Here is a 16,953-nt window from a genome sequence, read left to right as displayed (position 1 = left end):
GGACCCAAGTTCGATCCCTGGTACCAAAAAAAAAAAAAAAAAAAAAAACACTTTTCCAGAGTTTTCTAAGGGCAAAACTTAGAAATTGGGAAATCAAAACCTTATTAATTGGATAATTCCCTTGTGTTCATATATAATACCCTTATAACAATGCAGGCTGTAGATCTATATTTTAACTCCAACTTCCCTGTTTACTAGCTGTTTGATGAGGATTATCGCTCAACTTCTTGGAACTTTAGTTTTTTCATCCAGAAAATATAATTATTAACTTCCAACTAATATGGCTATGGAGAAGACTACATAATAAGACTTATGTAAAGAAGTTAATATGGCACCTAACACACAGCTTCAGCGCCCTAGAAGCAAACTTTGAAGCCAGGCCTTTTAGCTCTTTTTTTTTTTTTTTTCTTTCCAGAGCTATTTTGATCTGTAGGATATCTTTGTGACTCATGAAGGCCATTCCTTCAACTGACTTCAAAGAGAGAGTTTAATTTAATTTTATTTTTTAAATGTCAACCTGCCTTAGCCGGCTGCCTCCCGGATGCGGATCATGTTGAGTACCCTTTTGCTAGGTGTTAAAAGCATGTGCTTATCTCCATGCTTAAACTGAATTATTTAAGAAAGGAATCATTCTGCAAAATTCATTCTTGAGACCATTTTAGTAAAATGTGGATGCTAATCTGCTTGGGTCGGTTGAATCTATTTGTAATTTGACAATCTCATAAAGCACAGTAGTTTTAAAAATTATTGAGCTGAAGATGCATTAGTAGACAAGCGCTGTGAAGAATGAAAAGGGTCCATTTAATATTTTCTAATTTTCAAGTTTCTTATTTATAAAAAATTGGCTAAGACATGATTAAATGGCAATCATATCGAAGCTCTGTGGTTCTTCACTTCTCAACAAATTCTTCTTTTGTTCTCCAATCATTAAAAAAAAATCTGGCAATAATAATGACAAGCTTAAATAAATACCTGGTTCCTCTTTCCTAACTCTGGATCCTGGTGCGCTGCCACTGTTTACATTTCCATCCTTTTTGAAACAGAACAATGCACGAGGTGGTTTACCCACTGAGGCTCTTTGGAGAACAGATGCATCATCCTCAAAGGCAGGGACCCCTTCTCTCTAAGTCCTCAGAGGAATGGATGCCTGCCTCCCTGATGTCATGATTCTCTAAAGTGGCTTGGGTTGGAACATTTCTGTGGCATTTGAGATGGTAATTTTTTTCTAGTTTGGAAATGCGGAGGGTGACTAATGAGTATGAGCAAGAAATGTTTACCAAGACAAGAGCTTCGTGAAGTTCACTTGTTTTCATTTCAGTCCTAGATATAGGTAGAGGAACTATTGAGCATATTTTTGTTACATGGGTTCTAAAACTATATTAGGAATTTAACCATCTGCTAAAAAACTTTGAATTTCAGCTCTACTTCGCTTTTTTCAGTCTTGAAAAAGAAATTCACTTTCTATTTTTGATAGGACAAGATGATAAAATGATTTTACTAGGACGTGCATCATTCTTAGTCTACCTTTTAAAAACATTTTTATTCTGAAATGATTTTAGATATACCAAAGAGTTACAAAGATAGTATAGACGTTTCCATGCATGATTCACCCAACTTTTCCTAATCTTATTTAAGCATGATACACTTATCAGAAATCTTAGTTTATTGCTAAAGACATTTTTTACTTAAGCTCAGGGCAATATCTGTACTCTGAAAACAGTGAAGCTGAGTTTTATTCCAAAAAAATGAGGTATTTATTTAATTTTTGCTCCTAGAAATTTTACCAGGAAGAAGAAAGAGGAGCCATAGCAATCTTAATCTAAACTACCACCATAATCTCCCACCACGGTGGATTGGATTGGGAACATTTCTGTGGCCCTTCAGATGGAACTCTGGAAGCCAAACAGGGAATGTGTCTCCAAACTATAGTTTCGTAAGCTGACATGATGGGTATAATCTATCTATTAACAGAGGATCTCAAAGAGGATACCATCGAACAGAATCTCAATGTGAGCCTGTGCATCAAATCACAGGTGCTCCTCCTGTATAACATCACTGACAGATGATGTTTCAAACTTTCTGGGTTGTGTTTTACTCCCTGGTTTGGGCTGTGCATGCATGATGAATATGTATTTTTTCCTTTCTTTTCCTTTCTTCTTCCTCTCTCATTGTTATCATGAGCAGCTCTTCATCAATTAAAGCCCAGTTGTACCTCACCTCTTAATCTCTCACTACCTGACCTCTCACTACCCCCTCTGACCTGTGTATGTACCCAGTGCAAGCTGCTATCACTAAAAATCCACTGCACTTTGCTTATTGTAACTACTTGTTTGCATGTCCATTTTCTTCGCTAAGTTCAAAATCGTTTCAAGAAATGAATTAGGTTGCTATAGTTTGAATGTATCCTGAAAGCCCATATGTTGAAGAATTTGTTTCCACTGGATAAAGAAGATGTGGTTTTTCTATAAAATGGAATACTACTCAGCCATAAAGAATGAGAAATTAGATTCATTCATAGGAAAATGGATACATATTGGGGATATACTCCTAAGTGAAATAAATAAGTCACACATGTGTAAATACCGTATAGTTTCTCTGGTGTGACAAACTATAATAGTACATAAGATCCTAATGATATAATGGACAAAGTGAAATAGGAAGAAAAGGTCTAAAGGTGTAGGGGAAGTGGGAAGGGTAGGGAAAAGGTAATAAGGGAAAATAAAAAAAATATGAGAAAATGAAAAAATTGGAAATAAAGTGTTTGTATATGGGGAGGGGAGGAGGGGGTGAAGGGAGTGGAGGGACAAGGGGAAAAAATAAGAACCAAGACCTGTCATGTAGAGGTACAAGATCCCAATAGTAAATGTAACTGTACTGTATACCTAAAATGTACCAATAAACTCAATTTAAACAAAAAGAATTAGTTTCCAGCCCAGAGTACTATTGGGAGGTGGCAGTATCTTAATGGGGGTGGCTAGTGAGAGAAAGTAAGGTCACTGGGAGTATGCCCTTGACAGGGATGTTGGACCCACGATATCTTTCTCTTTCTCGCTGGCCATCAGGTGAACAGTCTTCTATTACACTCTCTATGTCATATGCCACCCAAGGCAATAGGACCAAGAGACCATGGACTCAAACGTTTGAAACTGTGAACCAAAATAAACCTGTTTTCCTTTAAGGTGACTATTTTAGGTATTTTTTCACAGTAAAAGAAAACTGACTAATAAACATGTTTGCTATACCTTTAGGAGTTGCCTCATTAAGTGGAACATAGATGGGTGCATTTGGAAGTATCCTGACATTTATATTGTCCTATTTATTCATAAACTCACTTTATATTTAGATTTTTATGATTCATCTGGAATAAAGACACTCCAAGTGAAAACCCTTAAGTCAATGTTTCCTAAAGGGTGGTTCATAAATCACTTGCATGAAGCACACTGGGATGTTACTAAAAAGCCATAACACAGACCTATCAAAACTGAGTCTCTGGGAAATATATTCTGAGGTTATCCTTTTAAGGAGATCTACAGATGTTTCTGATGTACACGGATGTTTGAGAGCCACTTGGAGGAAGAATTCCATTAATATATTAACTTAGGTTTTTTCTATTTTTTTGAAGTTTGTTGTTTTTCTTTTTTGTTTTTTTTTGGTGGGGGGAGAGTTGAAATCAATGACATGACTCCAAGTTAAGTGAAAGAACAGCATATTATAAAAGAGAAGGCAACTTCTGGTCACGTTTAGTATAATATACCATGACTAAAACAAGTTGGATTCTAAGAGAATAAAATAAAATAAATTACACAATATTCACAACAGAAAATGCCAGTTTCCCATGGAAGACCATTTATTTTCCCCAGGTAATTTCTCAGTGGAGATTTACAAGGGAGCAGCAAGTAGTAGAAAGATGAATATTCCAAATCAGGTTTTTGTAACTGTGTATTTCTATAATGAATAAAATGAAAGTTCAGGGTATACACTAAAGTTACTTCCACTTTCAAGTTATTGTGCTTTTTGTGGGGACAGGGAATTCCTTGTAGTTTGCCATAAAGACACAGCTTCATACAGCTCCTTAGATAAGCTTCCCAACATTACTCATCACAGCACCGCCAAACCAAAGTTATAATCTCTAACAAGTACCAAGAATGCAAGTACAAAGCATTGCTGATTGGGGATAGATTTATGTTCTTTGGAAACCAGATGAGCAGTTGGTAATGTTGACATTCTAGTTATGAAATTTGAGAAGCCTAACCAGTAGGCATCTCTGGATAGATATGATCTAGCTTTATAAAAATGTAAACAATAGAAACAATACCAACAACAAGCAATACTTATCGTGGAGCTCCTATGAGACTCTGTGCTTGCTATCGCAGTCCATTTTAAGAACTCTGTGTTCTAAATAATGATGCCATCATTTCATGAATGAGGACATAGACTTGCAGAGGTCAAGTCAATCACCCAACCTCAAATAACTAGTAAGTTACCCAGTCAGGATTAACACCCAGGTCTAACTAATACTACAGCATGTGAACTCTCCAAACTACTGACTTACACAACACACATATAAAAAACAAAGGAATCAAAAGTGGCTGGTGGAAGGTGTCCTGGAGTAGGAATCAAGGTATTCAGGTTCCTTTGCTAACTTGGACCAAGTAATCCTTTAATTGGTCGCAAGTTTCCTGGTCTATGAAATAAGGGATCAAGCCATATGGTTTTGAGAGCCCCTTCTTGATTTTAAGTCTATGATTTCTCTTTGGATTGAATCAAACTATTGAGTTTGAAAATTCAGCTTTTACCATTGAACTTTATTGTTTCTACCTCAAAGAAGGATAACACCTTAGCAAAAGAGATATAATTGTCTTTGTAAGTGCTTTCTTATATCACTATTTCTATCGCATGGAAGTTATATCAACCCTAGAAATAGTGTTAATAACTATCAAGTGATTTCTCTGTGCCACTCTCATTGAGAGCTATAAATTATTGTCTAAATTTATCCTTCTACAACTCACGAGGTAAATCATAATATTGACTATTTTTGTAGGTAGGACAACTGATGCAGAGAGAAATTAAGTGACCTACTGAAAGTTGCACAGACAGCAAGTGGTGGGACCAAGATTTTAACTCAGGAAGCCAGTGAATGGCGAATCTTTCCAAGTTTTCAAGCACAGCAAACAGGTGCTTGTTGCACGGGTGCATAGATTTCCCAGCACCACTGGATTCTTGAGCCCATGTAGCTTTCTTGAGATCCTAGAGCTTGTATGATTAGCTAACACATTCAGTTCCCTCCAAAAATCACGTTTTGTATAGATAATTATTCATGGAAGTGAATATACTAATTAAAATCTCAAAATCATATATTTGATATCTGAAGGAAATAACTGAATGCAAAATTATTTGAAATCCATATTGCCACAGAATTCTAAGAGCTTTCTGGGACATCTTTGCCTGAATCCAAACCTGGGAATTTTACATTTATATTTTGAAATTAAGCCTGGTGAGAAAAGTAATGGTTCTGTCTTACATAGTTCCTGGAACGTTGTGCAGTACTTTTTGGTTGGATAGATTAATTCATTAAAGAGAATGAACTTTCTTTTTCTGTGCATGTATGTTTGAATCTGTACATCTCTCTTTAATATATCTCTTTATTAAAAATTAAAATTGTTTCAATTAAAGTATACCTATCTCAGGTCATAATAACTTTTCATTTAAAACAGAATCATGTTAACATTATCTGAACAGCTTAATTATTTTCGAGTACATTTTCGTTAACACTACAATTTAAGAGGGTCTAACTGGCCTTTGAAGCATTATCTGTTCAGTGCTATAATTATTTTATAACTTTCTTTCAGTGAAGAAGTTTAGTGACAAGTCTTTAACTAAGGCTTGCTTTAGCACTCTTCCCTGAAAGTCCTACAGAAATATTTAAAATGTAACATATTGTCTCCTAAAGTCAAAGCTAATGGGTCAAACACTTCTTTTTGAACATGCACTGTATTAAATCATGCAGGTTTAATTTCCCCAGAGATATAGGCCCAGGGATATCAGAGGTTTATGACTTTTTTTGTTGTTTGGTTTTAAAATACACAATGTATTCATGACAGCAAATCAAACCTGTTAGTGGCATCAAACAAGTAGGACTGATGCCGGGAACAGGACCACTGCAAATTTATTAAAACTGCAATCACTGAACGCACAGCACACGTTGGGGGTTCAAATACCTCTCTCTGTGGCATTTGTCATATTAAGAGCTGCAGCATAAACAAAGGAAAAAGCAAGTCAAATGTGGTGTAAACATTACACGATCACTTCTGCGCTTGCAGATGCAACAAGAAAACTGGATCCTGAGGAAAGAAGACAGCTATTTAAAAAACAATAGTGCAACTCTTTTGTGGTTAAATCTACCATAGCTGCTTCTGAGACACAATAGACCTGGACAGAGAGATATGAATTACAATTTATTATGGTCCCTTGGGATTCTGTTATTTTGACATACTGTAAATGGTTGGAAAAAAAAACTTCAAAAAATAAGTTTCTGAGTGGCCTTGGTCAGCCCCAAATATATGTGGCAAAGCCTTTCAGACTGCAAAGAAATTGTACTGATGGTATTCAGGTACCCTGGCAAGTGATGGAGATGGGTTCATTAAACCCATTTAAATGTTTCACATGGTTTCCCTTCCCTCCCTGCTCTCAAGGTGCTGCCTCTCCCACATGCTGAGACAAGATGCTGTTTTAAAAGCCATGTGGAAATGAGGAATTGTATAAGCATTAGAGAAATCCACAGTAACCCTCTGTGTAGAACAACTCTGTTCTCATTCTTTTTCTGCGTCCAGACCCTTTCTGGCTCTCCTTTGTGGCTTTGTATTGATGCCAAGTCATCTTTCCCCACTGGTGAGTGGTAACTGATAGCCCTGTCTCAGTCCCAACTTCCCTTCTGTCCAATCCTTTTTCTTAATGACTTAAAGCTCCAAGAGCAAAAAAAACAAAGTAATAATCGAAAATGTAATTAACAAGGAATCTGATAACCCCCAACATCTATTTTAATTTGGGTCTCAAACAGTTTCTTTACACAAAACGAGATTCATGTGAATGTGATATTCACAGGGCACAGTAAGAACCACGTTCAGCCCCAAATAAGTAAATTCTTTTATCAAGTTAAGGCAAAGAACATAAGAAGGAAAATGAAACGTTCCTACATTGCTATAGGTCTTTTCCAATGATTAAAATACAACAAAGGCCCCGAGAGCTATAAAAACAAGAATTACATCATCTTACCAAAAAGATTTATTTTCTGTGATATTAGTATTCATTCAACATATATTTTAAAAGGGGTATATGTCACTGGTTAAAAAAAAGGAACATGAACTCAACCTTGGATGTCAGAGGTGGTCCAGAGAAACCACAATAGTAACCTCTTTTTGAGACCCAGCCCTACCGTTTACAAGAACACATTCCATTTTCCTCTCCCTGGACCAGAGTAGCTGTCTTCCTGGCCTTTGCTTGTGCTCAGGAGAAAACTATATCGGTATGGATCATTCTTTGGGCATGCACCGTACCTAAAGTAAAATGTACAGTGGATTGTGGAAGCCAGCAAGACTGTCTCTTGAAAGGAAATTCCTTCTACAAAACCTTCAAAAAGTTTTTAAACTTCTGTTTTCAACCTAACAAACCCAATATAAAGTTAATATAATTTATTCAGGTGGAGAAGAGACTATATGGATTCATCTTACTAAAAATGATGATTTCACTTCTGTGGGGAACTAAGTATTAAAAAATGATCACAAGCAGAAGGAATGTTTATAGTTATAATGAGAAGGTTTTATGAAGCAATCTGGTTGATTTGCTTTTGTTTTATCATTGTATATTCATTTTTAGATTAGGAAACATAACGAATGATTCTAGGTAAAGGTGAAAGCCACAAATCAGGTACAACAGCCTTTAGCATCTATGAGACTCAATTTTAGACATAGTAAAATTTACAACAAAAGAACAAAACACTATCCAATACTGATCATAAAAACCAGTGATTGCATGACACAACCCACATATAGTAAAATATGAAAAATAATTATCTTAGAATTATGTAATATGTTACAGATTTCTCTGATGATGTTAGACCAAAAAGATGTCCCTGGACATATCTTGCTGTGAAACATGTTCTGAAGTCTATTGTCCCGGAGGTACCACAGACAGGGGTTAACATTTCCACAGCTGTCAGCCTGACAATGCTTTTCTGCAATCCAGATGACTACGGAACTTGGGAAACAATGGAGAGTTCCCTGCCAATGTCAAATACTTCCATCCAGCACTGATTCACTTTCTGTGGCAACTTATGTTTTACTTTTCCCTTTACGCTATAATTCAGTAACATCCAACAGAGTGTGGAAAACATTCAGAGAGAAATCAGAAGCCAGACTGAATTTTCATATTGGATCCTCCCACCAAGTCATAAATTCCAGCATTCTGCCCACAAGTGAGAATGCAGAGTCAAACAGAGAATCCATCAGCAGCTGCTGTAGTCTGATTCCCTTTACCTACTCCATTAGTTGGCTCCACTTACTTTCTGTAGAGATCTCACAGCAACTATTCTTACCAATCGATTCCTTTTTATTAAGTTATAGAGCTAGAGTGTCCCTTGTGTGTTCAGAGGTGGAGTTTTTTAAAAGATGATTGGATCTTGGAGCTGCTATACATCAGTGGATCGATTCCCTAATGAATTCATAGCTGAATGTGCTGTGAGGAAATAAGCCTGCTTGGAAGATGTGTATAACAAGGGGCATGGTCTGGAAGGACATTTTCTTGTTTTAGGCTCCTTTCTTCTTTACTCTCTGCTTTCTGGCTGCCATGAGGTGGGAAGATTTTGCCACCACGCCCTTCTGTCGTGATGTTTCTGCCTTAAAGCCAGCTTACCATGGACTGAATTCCCTGGACCATGAGTCATATGGTCTTCTCCTTTAAGTTGTGGGAATCAGGAATTTTTCTCCATCAAAGGGGAAGTGACTAATATACTTCTGTAACGTAGGGATATGTTCCATGTTCTGTTCATCAGAAACCCCCCATTCCAATGTTCCTCACCCAGTAGTCGAGGGCTGTGAATATCTAAACATAGGAATGAATCGCCTTAGACAAAGTTTTTCCCATTCTTCTGTTTGTCTGAGAGAAGAATGGAGCAACAGAACTGCAAACACAACATCTTACATCTACGAATGGCATTTTTCAAAATAGTGTATTTGGAAGAACTATTTTTCTAAGTATAAGCATGTGTATTAATTATTCCTAATTCCAAAGGTCTCTTTATGAAGGTTCAAAACCTATAGAACTGTATAAAGTGTACAATGAAAGCTAACTCCTACCATGGAATTCTAGACAGAGATCACTATTAAGTTTGATTATACATATATAATATATAACACATGCTGTTTTTTTTAACCTTTTAAATTTATGAATATATTATATGACTAGTGAATTAATATTTCTAAAGAACTTAGAAGAGTACTTTGCACTATACAAGTACTTACTATTTGAAGTAAGTAAAAAAGAGGGAAAATTATATAGTGTTTACTGTGTCTATATTAATGGATAATCACATCAACAAAAATGCTTTTATTTCGATTTTAGAGATTTGGAAGCTGAGGCTCATAAATGGGAAACAGACCTATCATTGCATGTGTGATGGATTTTTTAGAAGTCAATACATACAGATCAATTTTGTTCTTTTAATGACTGAATGGAATTTCAACACGTGCTTAGTCAATCTCATATTGATGCAAATTTAAGTTCTTTTAATATTTTACCACCACAAGCATCTTTGTACTAAATAATCTTGAGCACATGCTTATCTGAATGTTCCTTTAGATACGTTTTCAGAAGTTAAATTGTTGTGACAAATCTATATACATTTTAAAGTTAGACCTTTTTCCCCAAAAGACCTCTGCGAGGCTATTCCAAATCATAAGCATAGATGAAGGCAGGGTTTTTCCCACACACTCTGTATGGCTGTGATTCAGATTGTTATCCCTCATAAGTTACATGGCTTTTCTTCCATTTTTAGAATCATCTGTTTAAGCTGGGAGAGGTGGTGCATGCCTGAGATCTCAGCACTTTGGGAGGCTGCGGCAGATGGATTGAGAGTTCATGTTCAGCTGGGGAACTTAATGAGCCTTTGTCACAAAATAAAACAGAAAAAGTGAAGGGGATAGAGCTCAACGTGAAGGCCTGAGTTCAACTCAAGGAGTACCAGAAAACTGTCTCTTTATCTTTTATGCTTTATGATGTGTCTGAGTAAAATTGTTCTCTTATTTTCTCTTTATTTTTACTGACAGGGATTTGGTGTGTTTCCCAGACTGGAGGATTTGAGTTTTCATCAGTGCTATCAAATTCTCAGTAAAGTGTCTGAGTGTTGCCTCTCAGATTTTCTCTATGTTCTCTTTCTGTAACGTATCTGATATTGATATTTGTAACATATCCTGCTATTGATATCATATAATGATATTTCTTAAACTCAATTTCATTTTCAAATCTCTGCATGGAATTCTAAATTCTTGAATCTCTTCTAATGAATGAATTATCTCCTTATCTAATATATAATTACTCATCCATTACATTTTATTTTTAAACATTTTTGGTACTGTGGCTTGAAATCAAGTCCTTGTGCTTGTGAGGCGGGTGCAGCACCACTGAGCTAAATCCCTGGCCTCATCCAATGCATTTTAATTTCAATCATTATACATTTTTCACTTATTAAAATTATATTTAATTCTTTTTCAATATAGCCTCCCTTCCTCCTATGTTCCTCCTTCTATTGTGTCTTTAATAATACAAAGTGATCACTTTATATGTTGCTTTATTAACTTTTTTGCATTGTAGTATCTCTTTTCTGTGTATTACGTCATCTAACTATTACTGAAGGTGGTTGCTTCTTGTAGGTAGAACAAGTTTACATTGTGAACTCATCCTCAGTGTGACTTTATCCATAAAAATCTAGTGTCACCTGGATAAAGTGCATTTTATTGTTTTGTTTGTGTTTTTTTTTGGTACCGGGGATTGAACTCAGGACCTTGAGCTTGTGAGGCAGGTTGGCAGCACCACTGAGCTAAATCCCTGGCCCTAAGTGCGTTTTAAAATCTTTTTTGATGCAGTTAAATTTTGGCCCAGGACCAATTTTTATGTTAAATTTTTCATTGGGGACTTTCAAAACTGTGCTGATTTTATCAACTCAATATCAAACCTATGTTTTGTGAGTGTTCAATATTTATAAAAGGCTTTTATTTCCTCTTGTCACAACTGGAACTGAGATGAATATGATCGAGCCTCTGTGTTATCATTTTCGTGCCTATACCTGGAACTTTTCTGGCTCATTTTGACGCTTCTGTGGTTCTCAGATTTTTACAGGTTCTCAGTGATAACCTCCACTTCACAGGGTTGAAGACTGTTTCCTGCCTCTTTTAGACCCTAAAACCATGAGCACCTCTCCCATTGCCTCCTGGACAATGGAGAACCTACTTTAAAGATTGCTGATCTGTTGGTTCTACTTTATTCGTTTCTGGATTCTGGGGTGTTACATTTTATTCATATGAGTTGCACAGCCAACCCAGAATTTCTGGGTGTTTGTGGGAGGAAGACTTTCATATTACCTTGTCCTTCCATAGTGCTGGAGCAACGTTTAACCCTCGGTTTAATTTCTATTTTATTTGATATTTGGATATTGAACCCTAGGTATATTTGACGTATAAAGGTCCCATTATTCATTGCTTCAGTCTCTTTTGCAGCATTCTCCTTCGTCCTAGCTTCTTCTTGGCAAAACTCCAACTTTCATGTGTTGCCTTGAAATTTAATTTTCCACTTTTTCTGAACTTACGCGTGCACAGCAGAGCAACCCTGGTTGGCATGGGGTGGGAGAAGGACCCTGCAGCCATGCAGACTGGTGACATTTCACATTCATAGTCCTCTTCTTAACTGCACCTTGACAGCCCTTTGCAATCCTAGTTTCCCTTGTGAGTCATCTCTCCCATCTCACAGCTATTTAAAAACCTTTCCACTCTCTTTATCCCCACCCTCTTTTGCTTGGCCCCCTTACAAAAGAATTTTCAGAAGATAACCTTACCTTCTACTTCCTAGAGGAAATAGAGACCATGAGAACAGAGCTTTTTCAAATTCTACTCACTTAACTTATTAATTCATGCTGGAAAATGTACGCGTTCTCTTTCTTTCTATCATAAAGAATAAAAAGAGAATCCTCTCTTTTTGCCCAAGGAGAGTAACCATATCCTTTATCATGGAAGCCTGAATACTTTTGAAAGTAAAAGAGTAACTCTATTAATAATTATCCCAGGACAACAGGTGTAAACCAGAACTGTCCTGGGCAAACCAGGACATGTGGTCACCCTCTGTATAAAGTTTATCATTTCACTTGGCCCCTGGGTCATCCCTTGTGCATGCTAAGCACTACATGCTAAGCACTACATGCCCTTATGCATTTCCCTTATCTTCTGTGTGTTCAAATCTTCTCATTGGTGCTTTAATATTTTCAATATTTTAAAACAACTGCCTCCTTTTTTGACTCATCTCTCTTGACAAATTTAACAAAATCTTTGTCTCTTTCTCCCTCCTATGTTCCTGTTTTGCCCTTCTTTTACAAAATACCTCATTTCTGTCCTACTACTACTCTTTTTTTAGTAGTATATGTTGGCAATACACAATGCATGCATTCATCTCGGGGAATTGGTACATGTACTTAGCATATTTGAATCCTTTTGATTTCCCTTTTGCTTCACATCCCTCCCACCTCCCTCCCTCTCTAGGTTCCCTTCCTGTTTGCAAAAGGTCTACCTCCATGTTTCCTCATGTACATCTTATATTTTGCTCTTTGAATTGTTTATACTTGGGGCTGTCATATCAGAGAAATTATGTGATATTTAAGCTTTTGTATCTGATTTATTACACCTTGCACTATGGTCTCCAAGTGCGTCTGTTGCCTACAAGTGACTCAAATTTACCCTTCTTTACTCTTGACGTCATCACACAGGCCTCTCTTGATGTTAAATAGAACAGAAAGCATGCAGTGTTACTCAGTTTCTTAGATACTATCATCTGTGTGGCCGTTTGTAATTTGCTAGTCTCCATGTTCCCCAGTTTCCAAAAGTAGCATAATAAAGGTTCTTCTCAGAGACACTTAATCACGACTAAATGAGATAATCCGACTGAAGCATTTAGCGTTAGTGGCACACTAAAAAATGTCAGCCATTGCATTGCTCATCCTTTTAGAAAGACATTCATGCTGGAACATCCTGAGAATTATGCATCACAGTTGAAATCATTTGAGACAAGACAGAAGGGTAGAATGTCCTTATGTTCCCGTTCCAGAGGTCCATAAACCTGCAGATGGTAATTTAGAAAGCAAAGTTTATTTCCCCTTGGACGGTAGTGTGTCTTTGATGTTCGTTATGAGAGCTGAAATTCACACTATACCCAGTGTGTTAATGAACCTGCTACGTTTGTCCTTGTCGGAAGCTCTCAGTGGCAAGGCCTCTTTTTTCTTGGCATGCCCACCCATAGTAAGTGTAAGACAGAATCGAATGGCACTGTGGAGCTCTGATTCAAAATATCCAACTCGTAACTCATTCGCAGAGTTACTATATGGTGCACGTATGTTCTCATCAGCCCCAACTGACCACGTTCCAGCCTCACATTCAGTTCTTAACATTGCTAAAGTGGTATCGACATTTACAGGTACCTTGAACAGTTAAACTTTTAGAACTTCCAGTGCCAAAACAGATCTGCTGCAACATTAATGTTTTAAAAGTAATAATAATTATTGTAGATGGAATTTATTAAATGCTTATTATGTGCCATCAGCTGCTAAACATGTCATATTTGGACTATTTTAATAAGTACCAGAGGAGGGGTGGAAATAGACACCTGAGCTAAAATGATCGTCTTACCTATTCTAAATGATATTATGAGCTTTCAGAACTATCATGGCTTAATAAACTCTGTAGTATCTATTAACTGTGAATCCGATGAACAAGGTCACTTAAATGTTAGGAACAAAGAAGGCAGTATTCAGTTTTACGAATAGCCATGATCCAAAAGTAAATGGTGAGGCAGGACCTAACTGTGAAATTGGACTCCAACTAACTGATATTGGTGATAATTTTGGGTGAGCCAATGTTAAAGCAAGTTATTTTAATACCTATGAAGATAGTGGCAAAGGATCATTATTATAATACAGAAAGCTCTTAATGTATGGTTTGATAAGAAAAAACTCAACAGCACTTTATATGAATGTGTAAGACCAATTTCAAGGAAACACTGTACCCAAGCAGATGTTCAATATATGGGAATATGTGTCTAGATGTATTTGTATGTTTATTCATTTTCACTGAAAAAAATCACATCAATTGTTGATACTAATTGTTAATAGAGATATAGTAACTATGCTAAAAATATATTTTTACATTCTGTCAGCCTCTAGTGCCACAAAATTCTTTCCCCCTGAAGAGTTAATGGAAATTTTAGCAATAATCTGTGTAGTGGCATAATAAAATGTTGTGTCAATTAGAGGCAAATGTGGAAAATGAGATCATTAAATTTGTGGGAGGAAGGACAAAGTCCTACTTGGGAACTAAGAATAACTATAAAAGAAAAAATAGTGACTGAGAAAAGAGACAGGAAAAGATAAATTTTGGCTAAAGGAGAGTAAGGTGGACTCAAGGATATCAGAACCCTTGAAGCCTTTCCTGCTAAACTGTGATTTCTTCCAGTAGGCAATTGTGCAACATTTATTAATCAGGTAAGAGAAAAGAAATTAAATTGTCAATTCCCACAGATTCCAACATTTATTGAGTGTGGTCAAAGGACCAGGTACTGCTAAAAGCTGTCAATATCTTATTTCATTAAGTAAAACAAGCCTCACTTTATGGAGAAAACTGATAGCTAGAGGTATTGAATCTGTGGCTTGGAGTGAAAAGCACTGGGAAGGTTTTGTAATCAGTCTACTCACAGAGTAGGTATGCTGGTAGTGTGTATTTTTAAGCACAATGTGAGGAAGCTTTAGATCATGAGGATCAAGTGTTTGGATTCTGATTTTTCAGTGAAGAGCCTTCACACTGAGCTATTGAACTGATTAAAAAACACCAACTTTGGCAACATACTACTTGGTTGACAACCTACTACATGTTAAATGATCCATAGAACTATAATCCTTTTGGTTATGTATCGAGTCCATTTATTTTTCTCATTCCTTTATGACAAAGTACAAATCTGCAAATGATCACCTTTTTTTCTTTATACCACGGTTGTCTCCAAATTTCTAAATGAGATAAAATTGTCCAAGCCAGCAGTAAGTTCTAAAATGTCTATTATTTTAGCACTACACTATTATACTTTAGTATTATTACACATTAGTATTATGGTGATCAACATTACCAACAATTATGGAAAATAGCTAGAATATGAATTTTTATGATACTGAAAAATTCTTTCTTTCTTAAGTTTTCCTCACTGTTCTCGTAGTCTTGACCCATGGAGTGAGACCTGGACAGCTAAGGGACCAGAAACATCCACAATTCTTTCTTAAGCTAAAGCATCCCCAGTAAATGTGAGGTCCCACATCACACTGTGAAAGGAAGGCATGCAGCTTCTTACCCTCAACTTCCAGCTTCACCAGTTTGGAATACGCTGTCCCCAGGCTGTTTTTTGCCACACACCGATACTGTCCTGCATCTTCCTTTTGCACATTATGAATCCTTAAACTCCCAGATTCTAGAACCGCAATGCGGGCATTTTCCTGCCAGAGACCAGAACACAAGTTTGAAAGCATCCAGTCCAGGATACAAGTGCCATTTTCAGCAAGTCATCATCATAAGCATTATCATTAAAAATATTAACTTTCATTAAGTGTTTATTGTACATAAAATAAAATATTAAGTGCACAAATACAAGATGATCTAATTAACTATCATAATGATCCCAAGAGATGTTGTCATTTTCTTTCATCTCAGGAAGACACAAGGGCTTCCTTGACTCATTAAAAATCATACCCACGTCTATTTGATGTAAAGCATTGTTTTTGTTGTTGTTGTTGTTTTGGTAAATTCTATTAATCTAGATTTGCTTGCTAGAGACTTTAAAAGAGATAAATACAAAATATATATTCATTCATTCATTAAAAAATGATAATAACAAGCCCCATTCATGTTAGCACAAATCACATATAATTTATGACAATAAAGAAAGGATTTAGTGAGAAGATTGGTGCCAGTTTTAATTTTATGTTTGCAAATTACTTCTTCAATATCTAGCCTAATTTTAAAAAATCCTGGATTCTCATAAATGTTTCTGCATTCAATTGTTACAATATGTTGTTTTGCTTAAATCAGTTGAGTTAAACTCAGCCTCATGAAATGCCCTATAATTTGCATAATTACAGAAACATTTCTGTAACTAATAGAAATAATTAAGTTTAAAAAGAATAAATATTTAGGAATAAATATAAATTTAAGGATAAATAGAAATGTTTAAGTTAAAATGTACATGGGCAAAATTTAAACTTGAAGTCTGTAAGAATGTAGCTAAATGTTTAAGAGATTGTTAAATTTTAAAATGTGTTCACACAATAATCACTTACCCTAAGAGCACTGTCCCCCTTAATCCAGGACACGGTTGGCTTAGGGTTGCCCATGGTAGTACATGGCAGAACTGCTTTTAATCCCTCTATTATTTTTACATTGATTGGAGGACGAGTTATCTTAGGTTCTATAGGGAAATAAAAATTCAAAATTAGAAAGACCATATCACTGTTTTGAACTTAGTTTTAACTTTGTTCAACTCTAAATTACAATTTCAAAAGTAATTTTAGGCACATTACATTTTAAATTTCATCAAATGCTAAGACAAGTTTTTAGTGACTATGAAGCTGATTTTTTTTTTTTTTTTTTTTTTTTTTTTTTTTTTGGG

At 36.0% G+C, this 16,953-nt stretch overlaps 1 protein-coding gene across 1 annotated transcript in view; it reads right to left on the bottom strand.

Moving 5' to 3' along the window:
- Positions 1-16,953, bottom strand: part of Musk (muscle associated receptor tyrosine kinase) — a 115,836-nt gene that overhangs the window by 58,941 nt on the left and 39,942 nt on the right. Inside the window, exons 5-6 of the mRNA XM_033759098.1 lie at positions 16,625-16,752; positions 15,643-15,784 (exon numbers count right to left, since the gene is read on the bottom strand). Of these exons, the coding sequence (XP_033614989.1) occupies positions 15,643-15,784; positions 16,625-16,752 (270 nt within the window). The remainder of the gene's footprint in view (positions 1-15,642; positions 15,785-16,624; positions 16,753-16,953) is intronic.

This window comes from Fukomys damarensis, unplaced genomic scaffold (genome assembly GCF_012274545.1).
Source record: "Fukomys damarensis isolate Sample0158 unplaced genomic scaffold, DMR_v1.0_HiC HiC_scaffold_36, whole genome shotgun sequence".
Lineage (NCBI taxonomy): Eukaryota > Metazoa > Chordata > Mammalia > Rodentia > Bathyergidae > Fukomys > Fukomys damarensis.
This window is presented reverse-complemented; position numbering and strand designations above follow the sequence as displayed.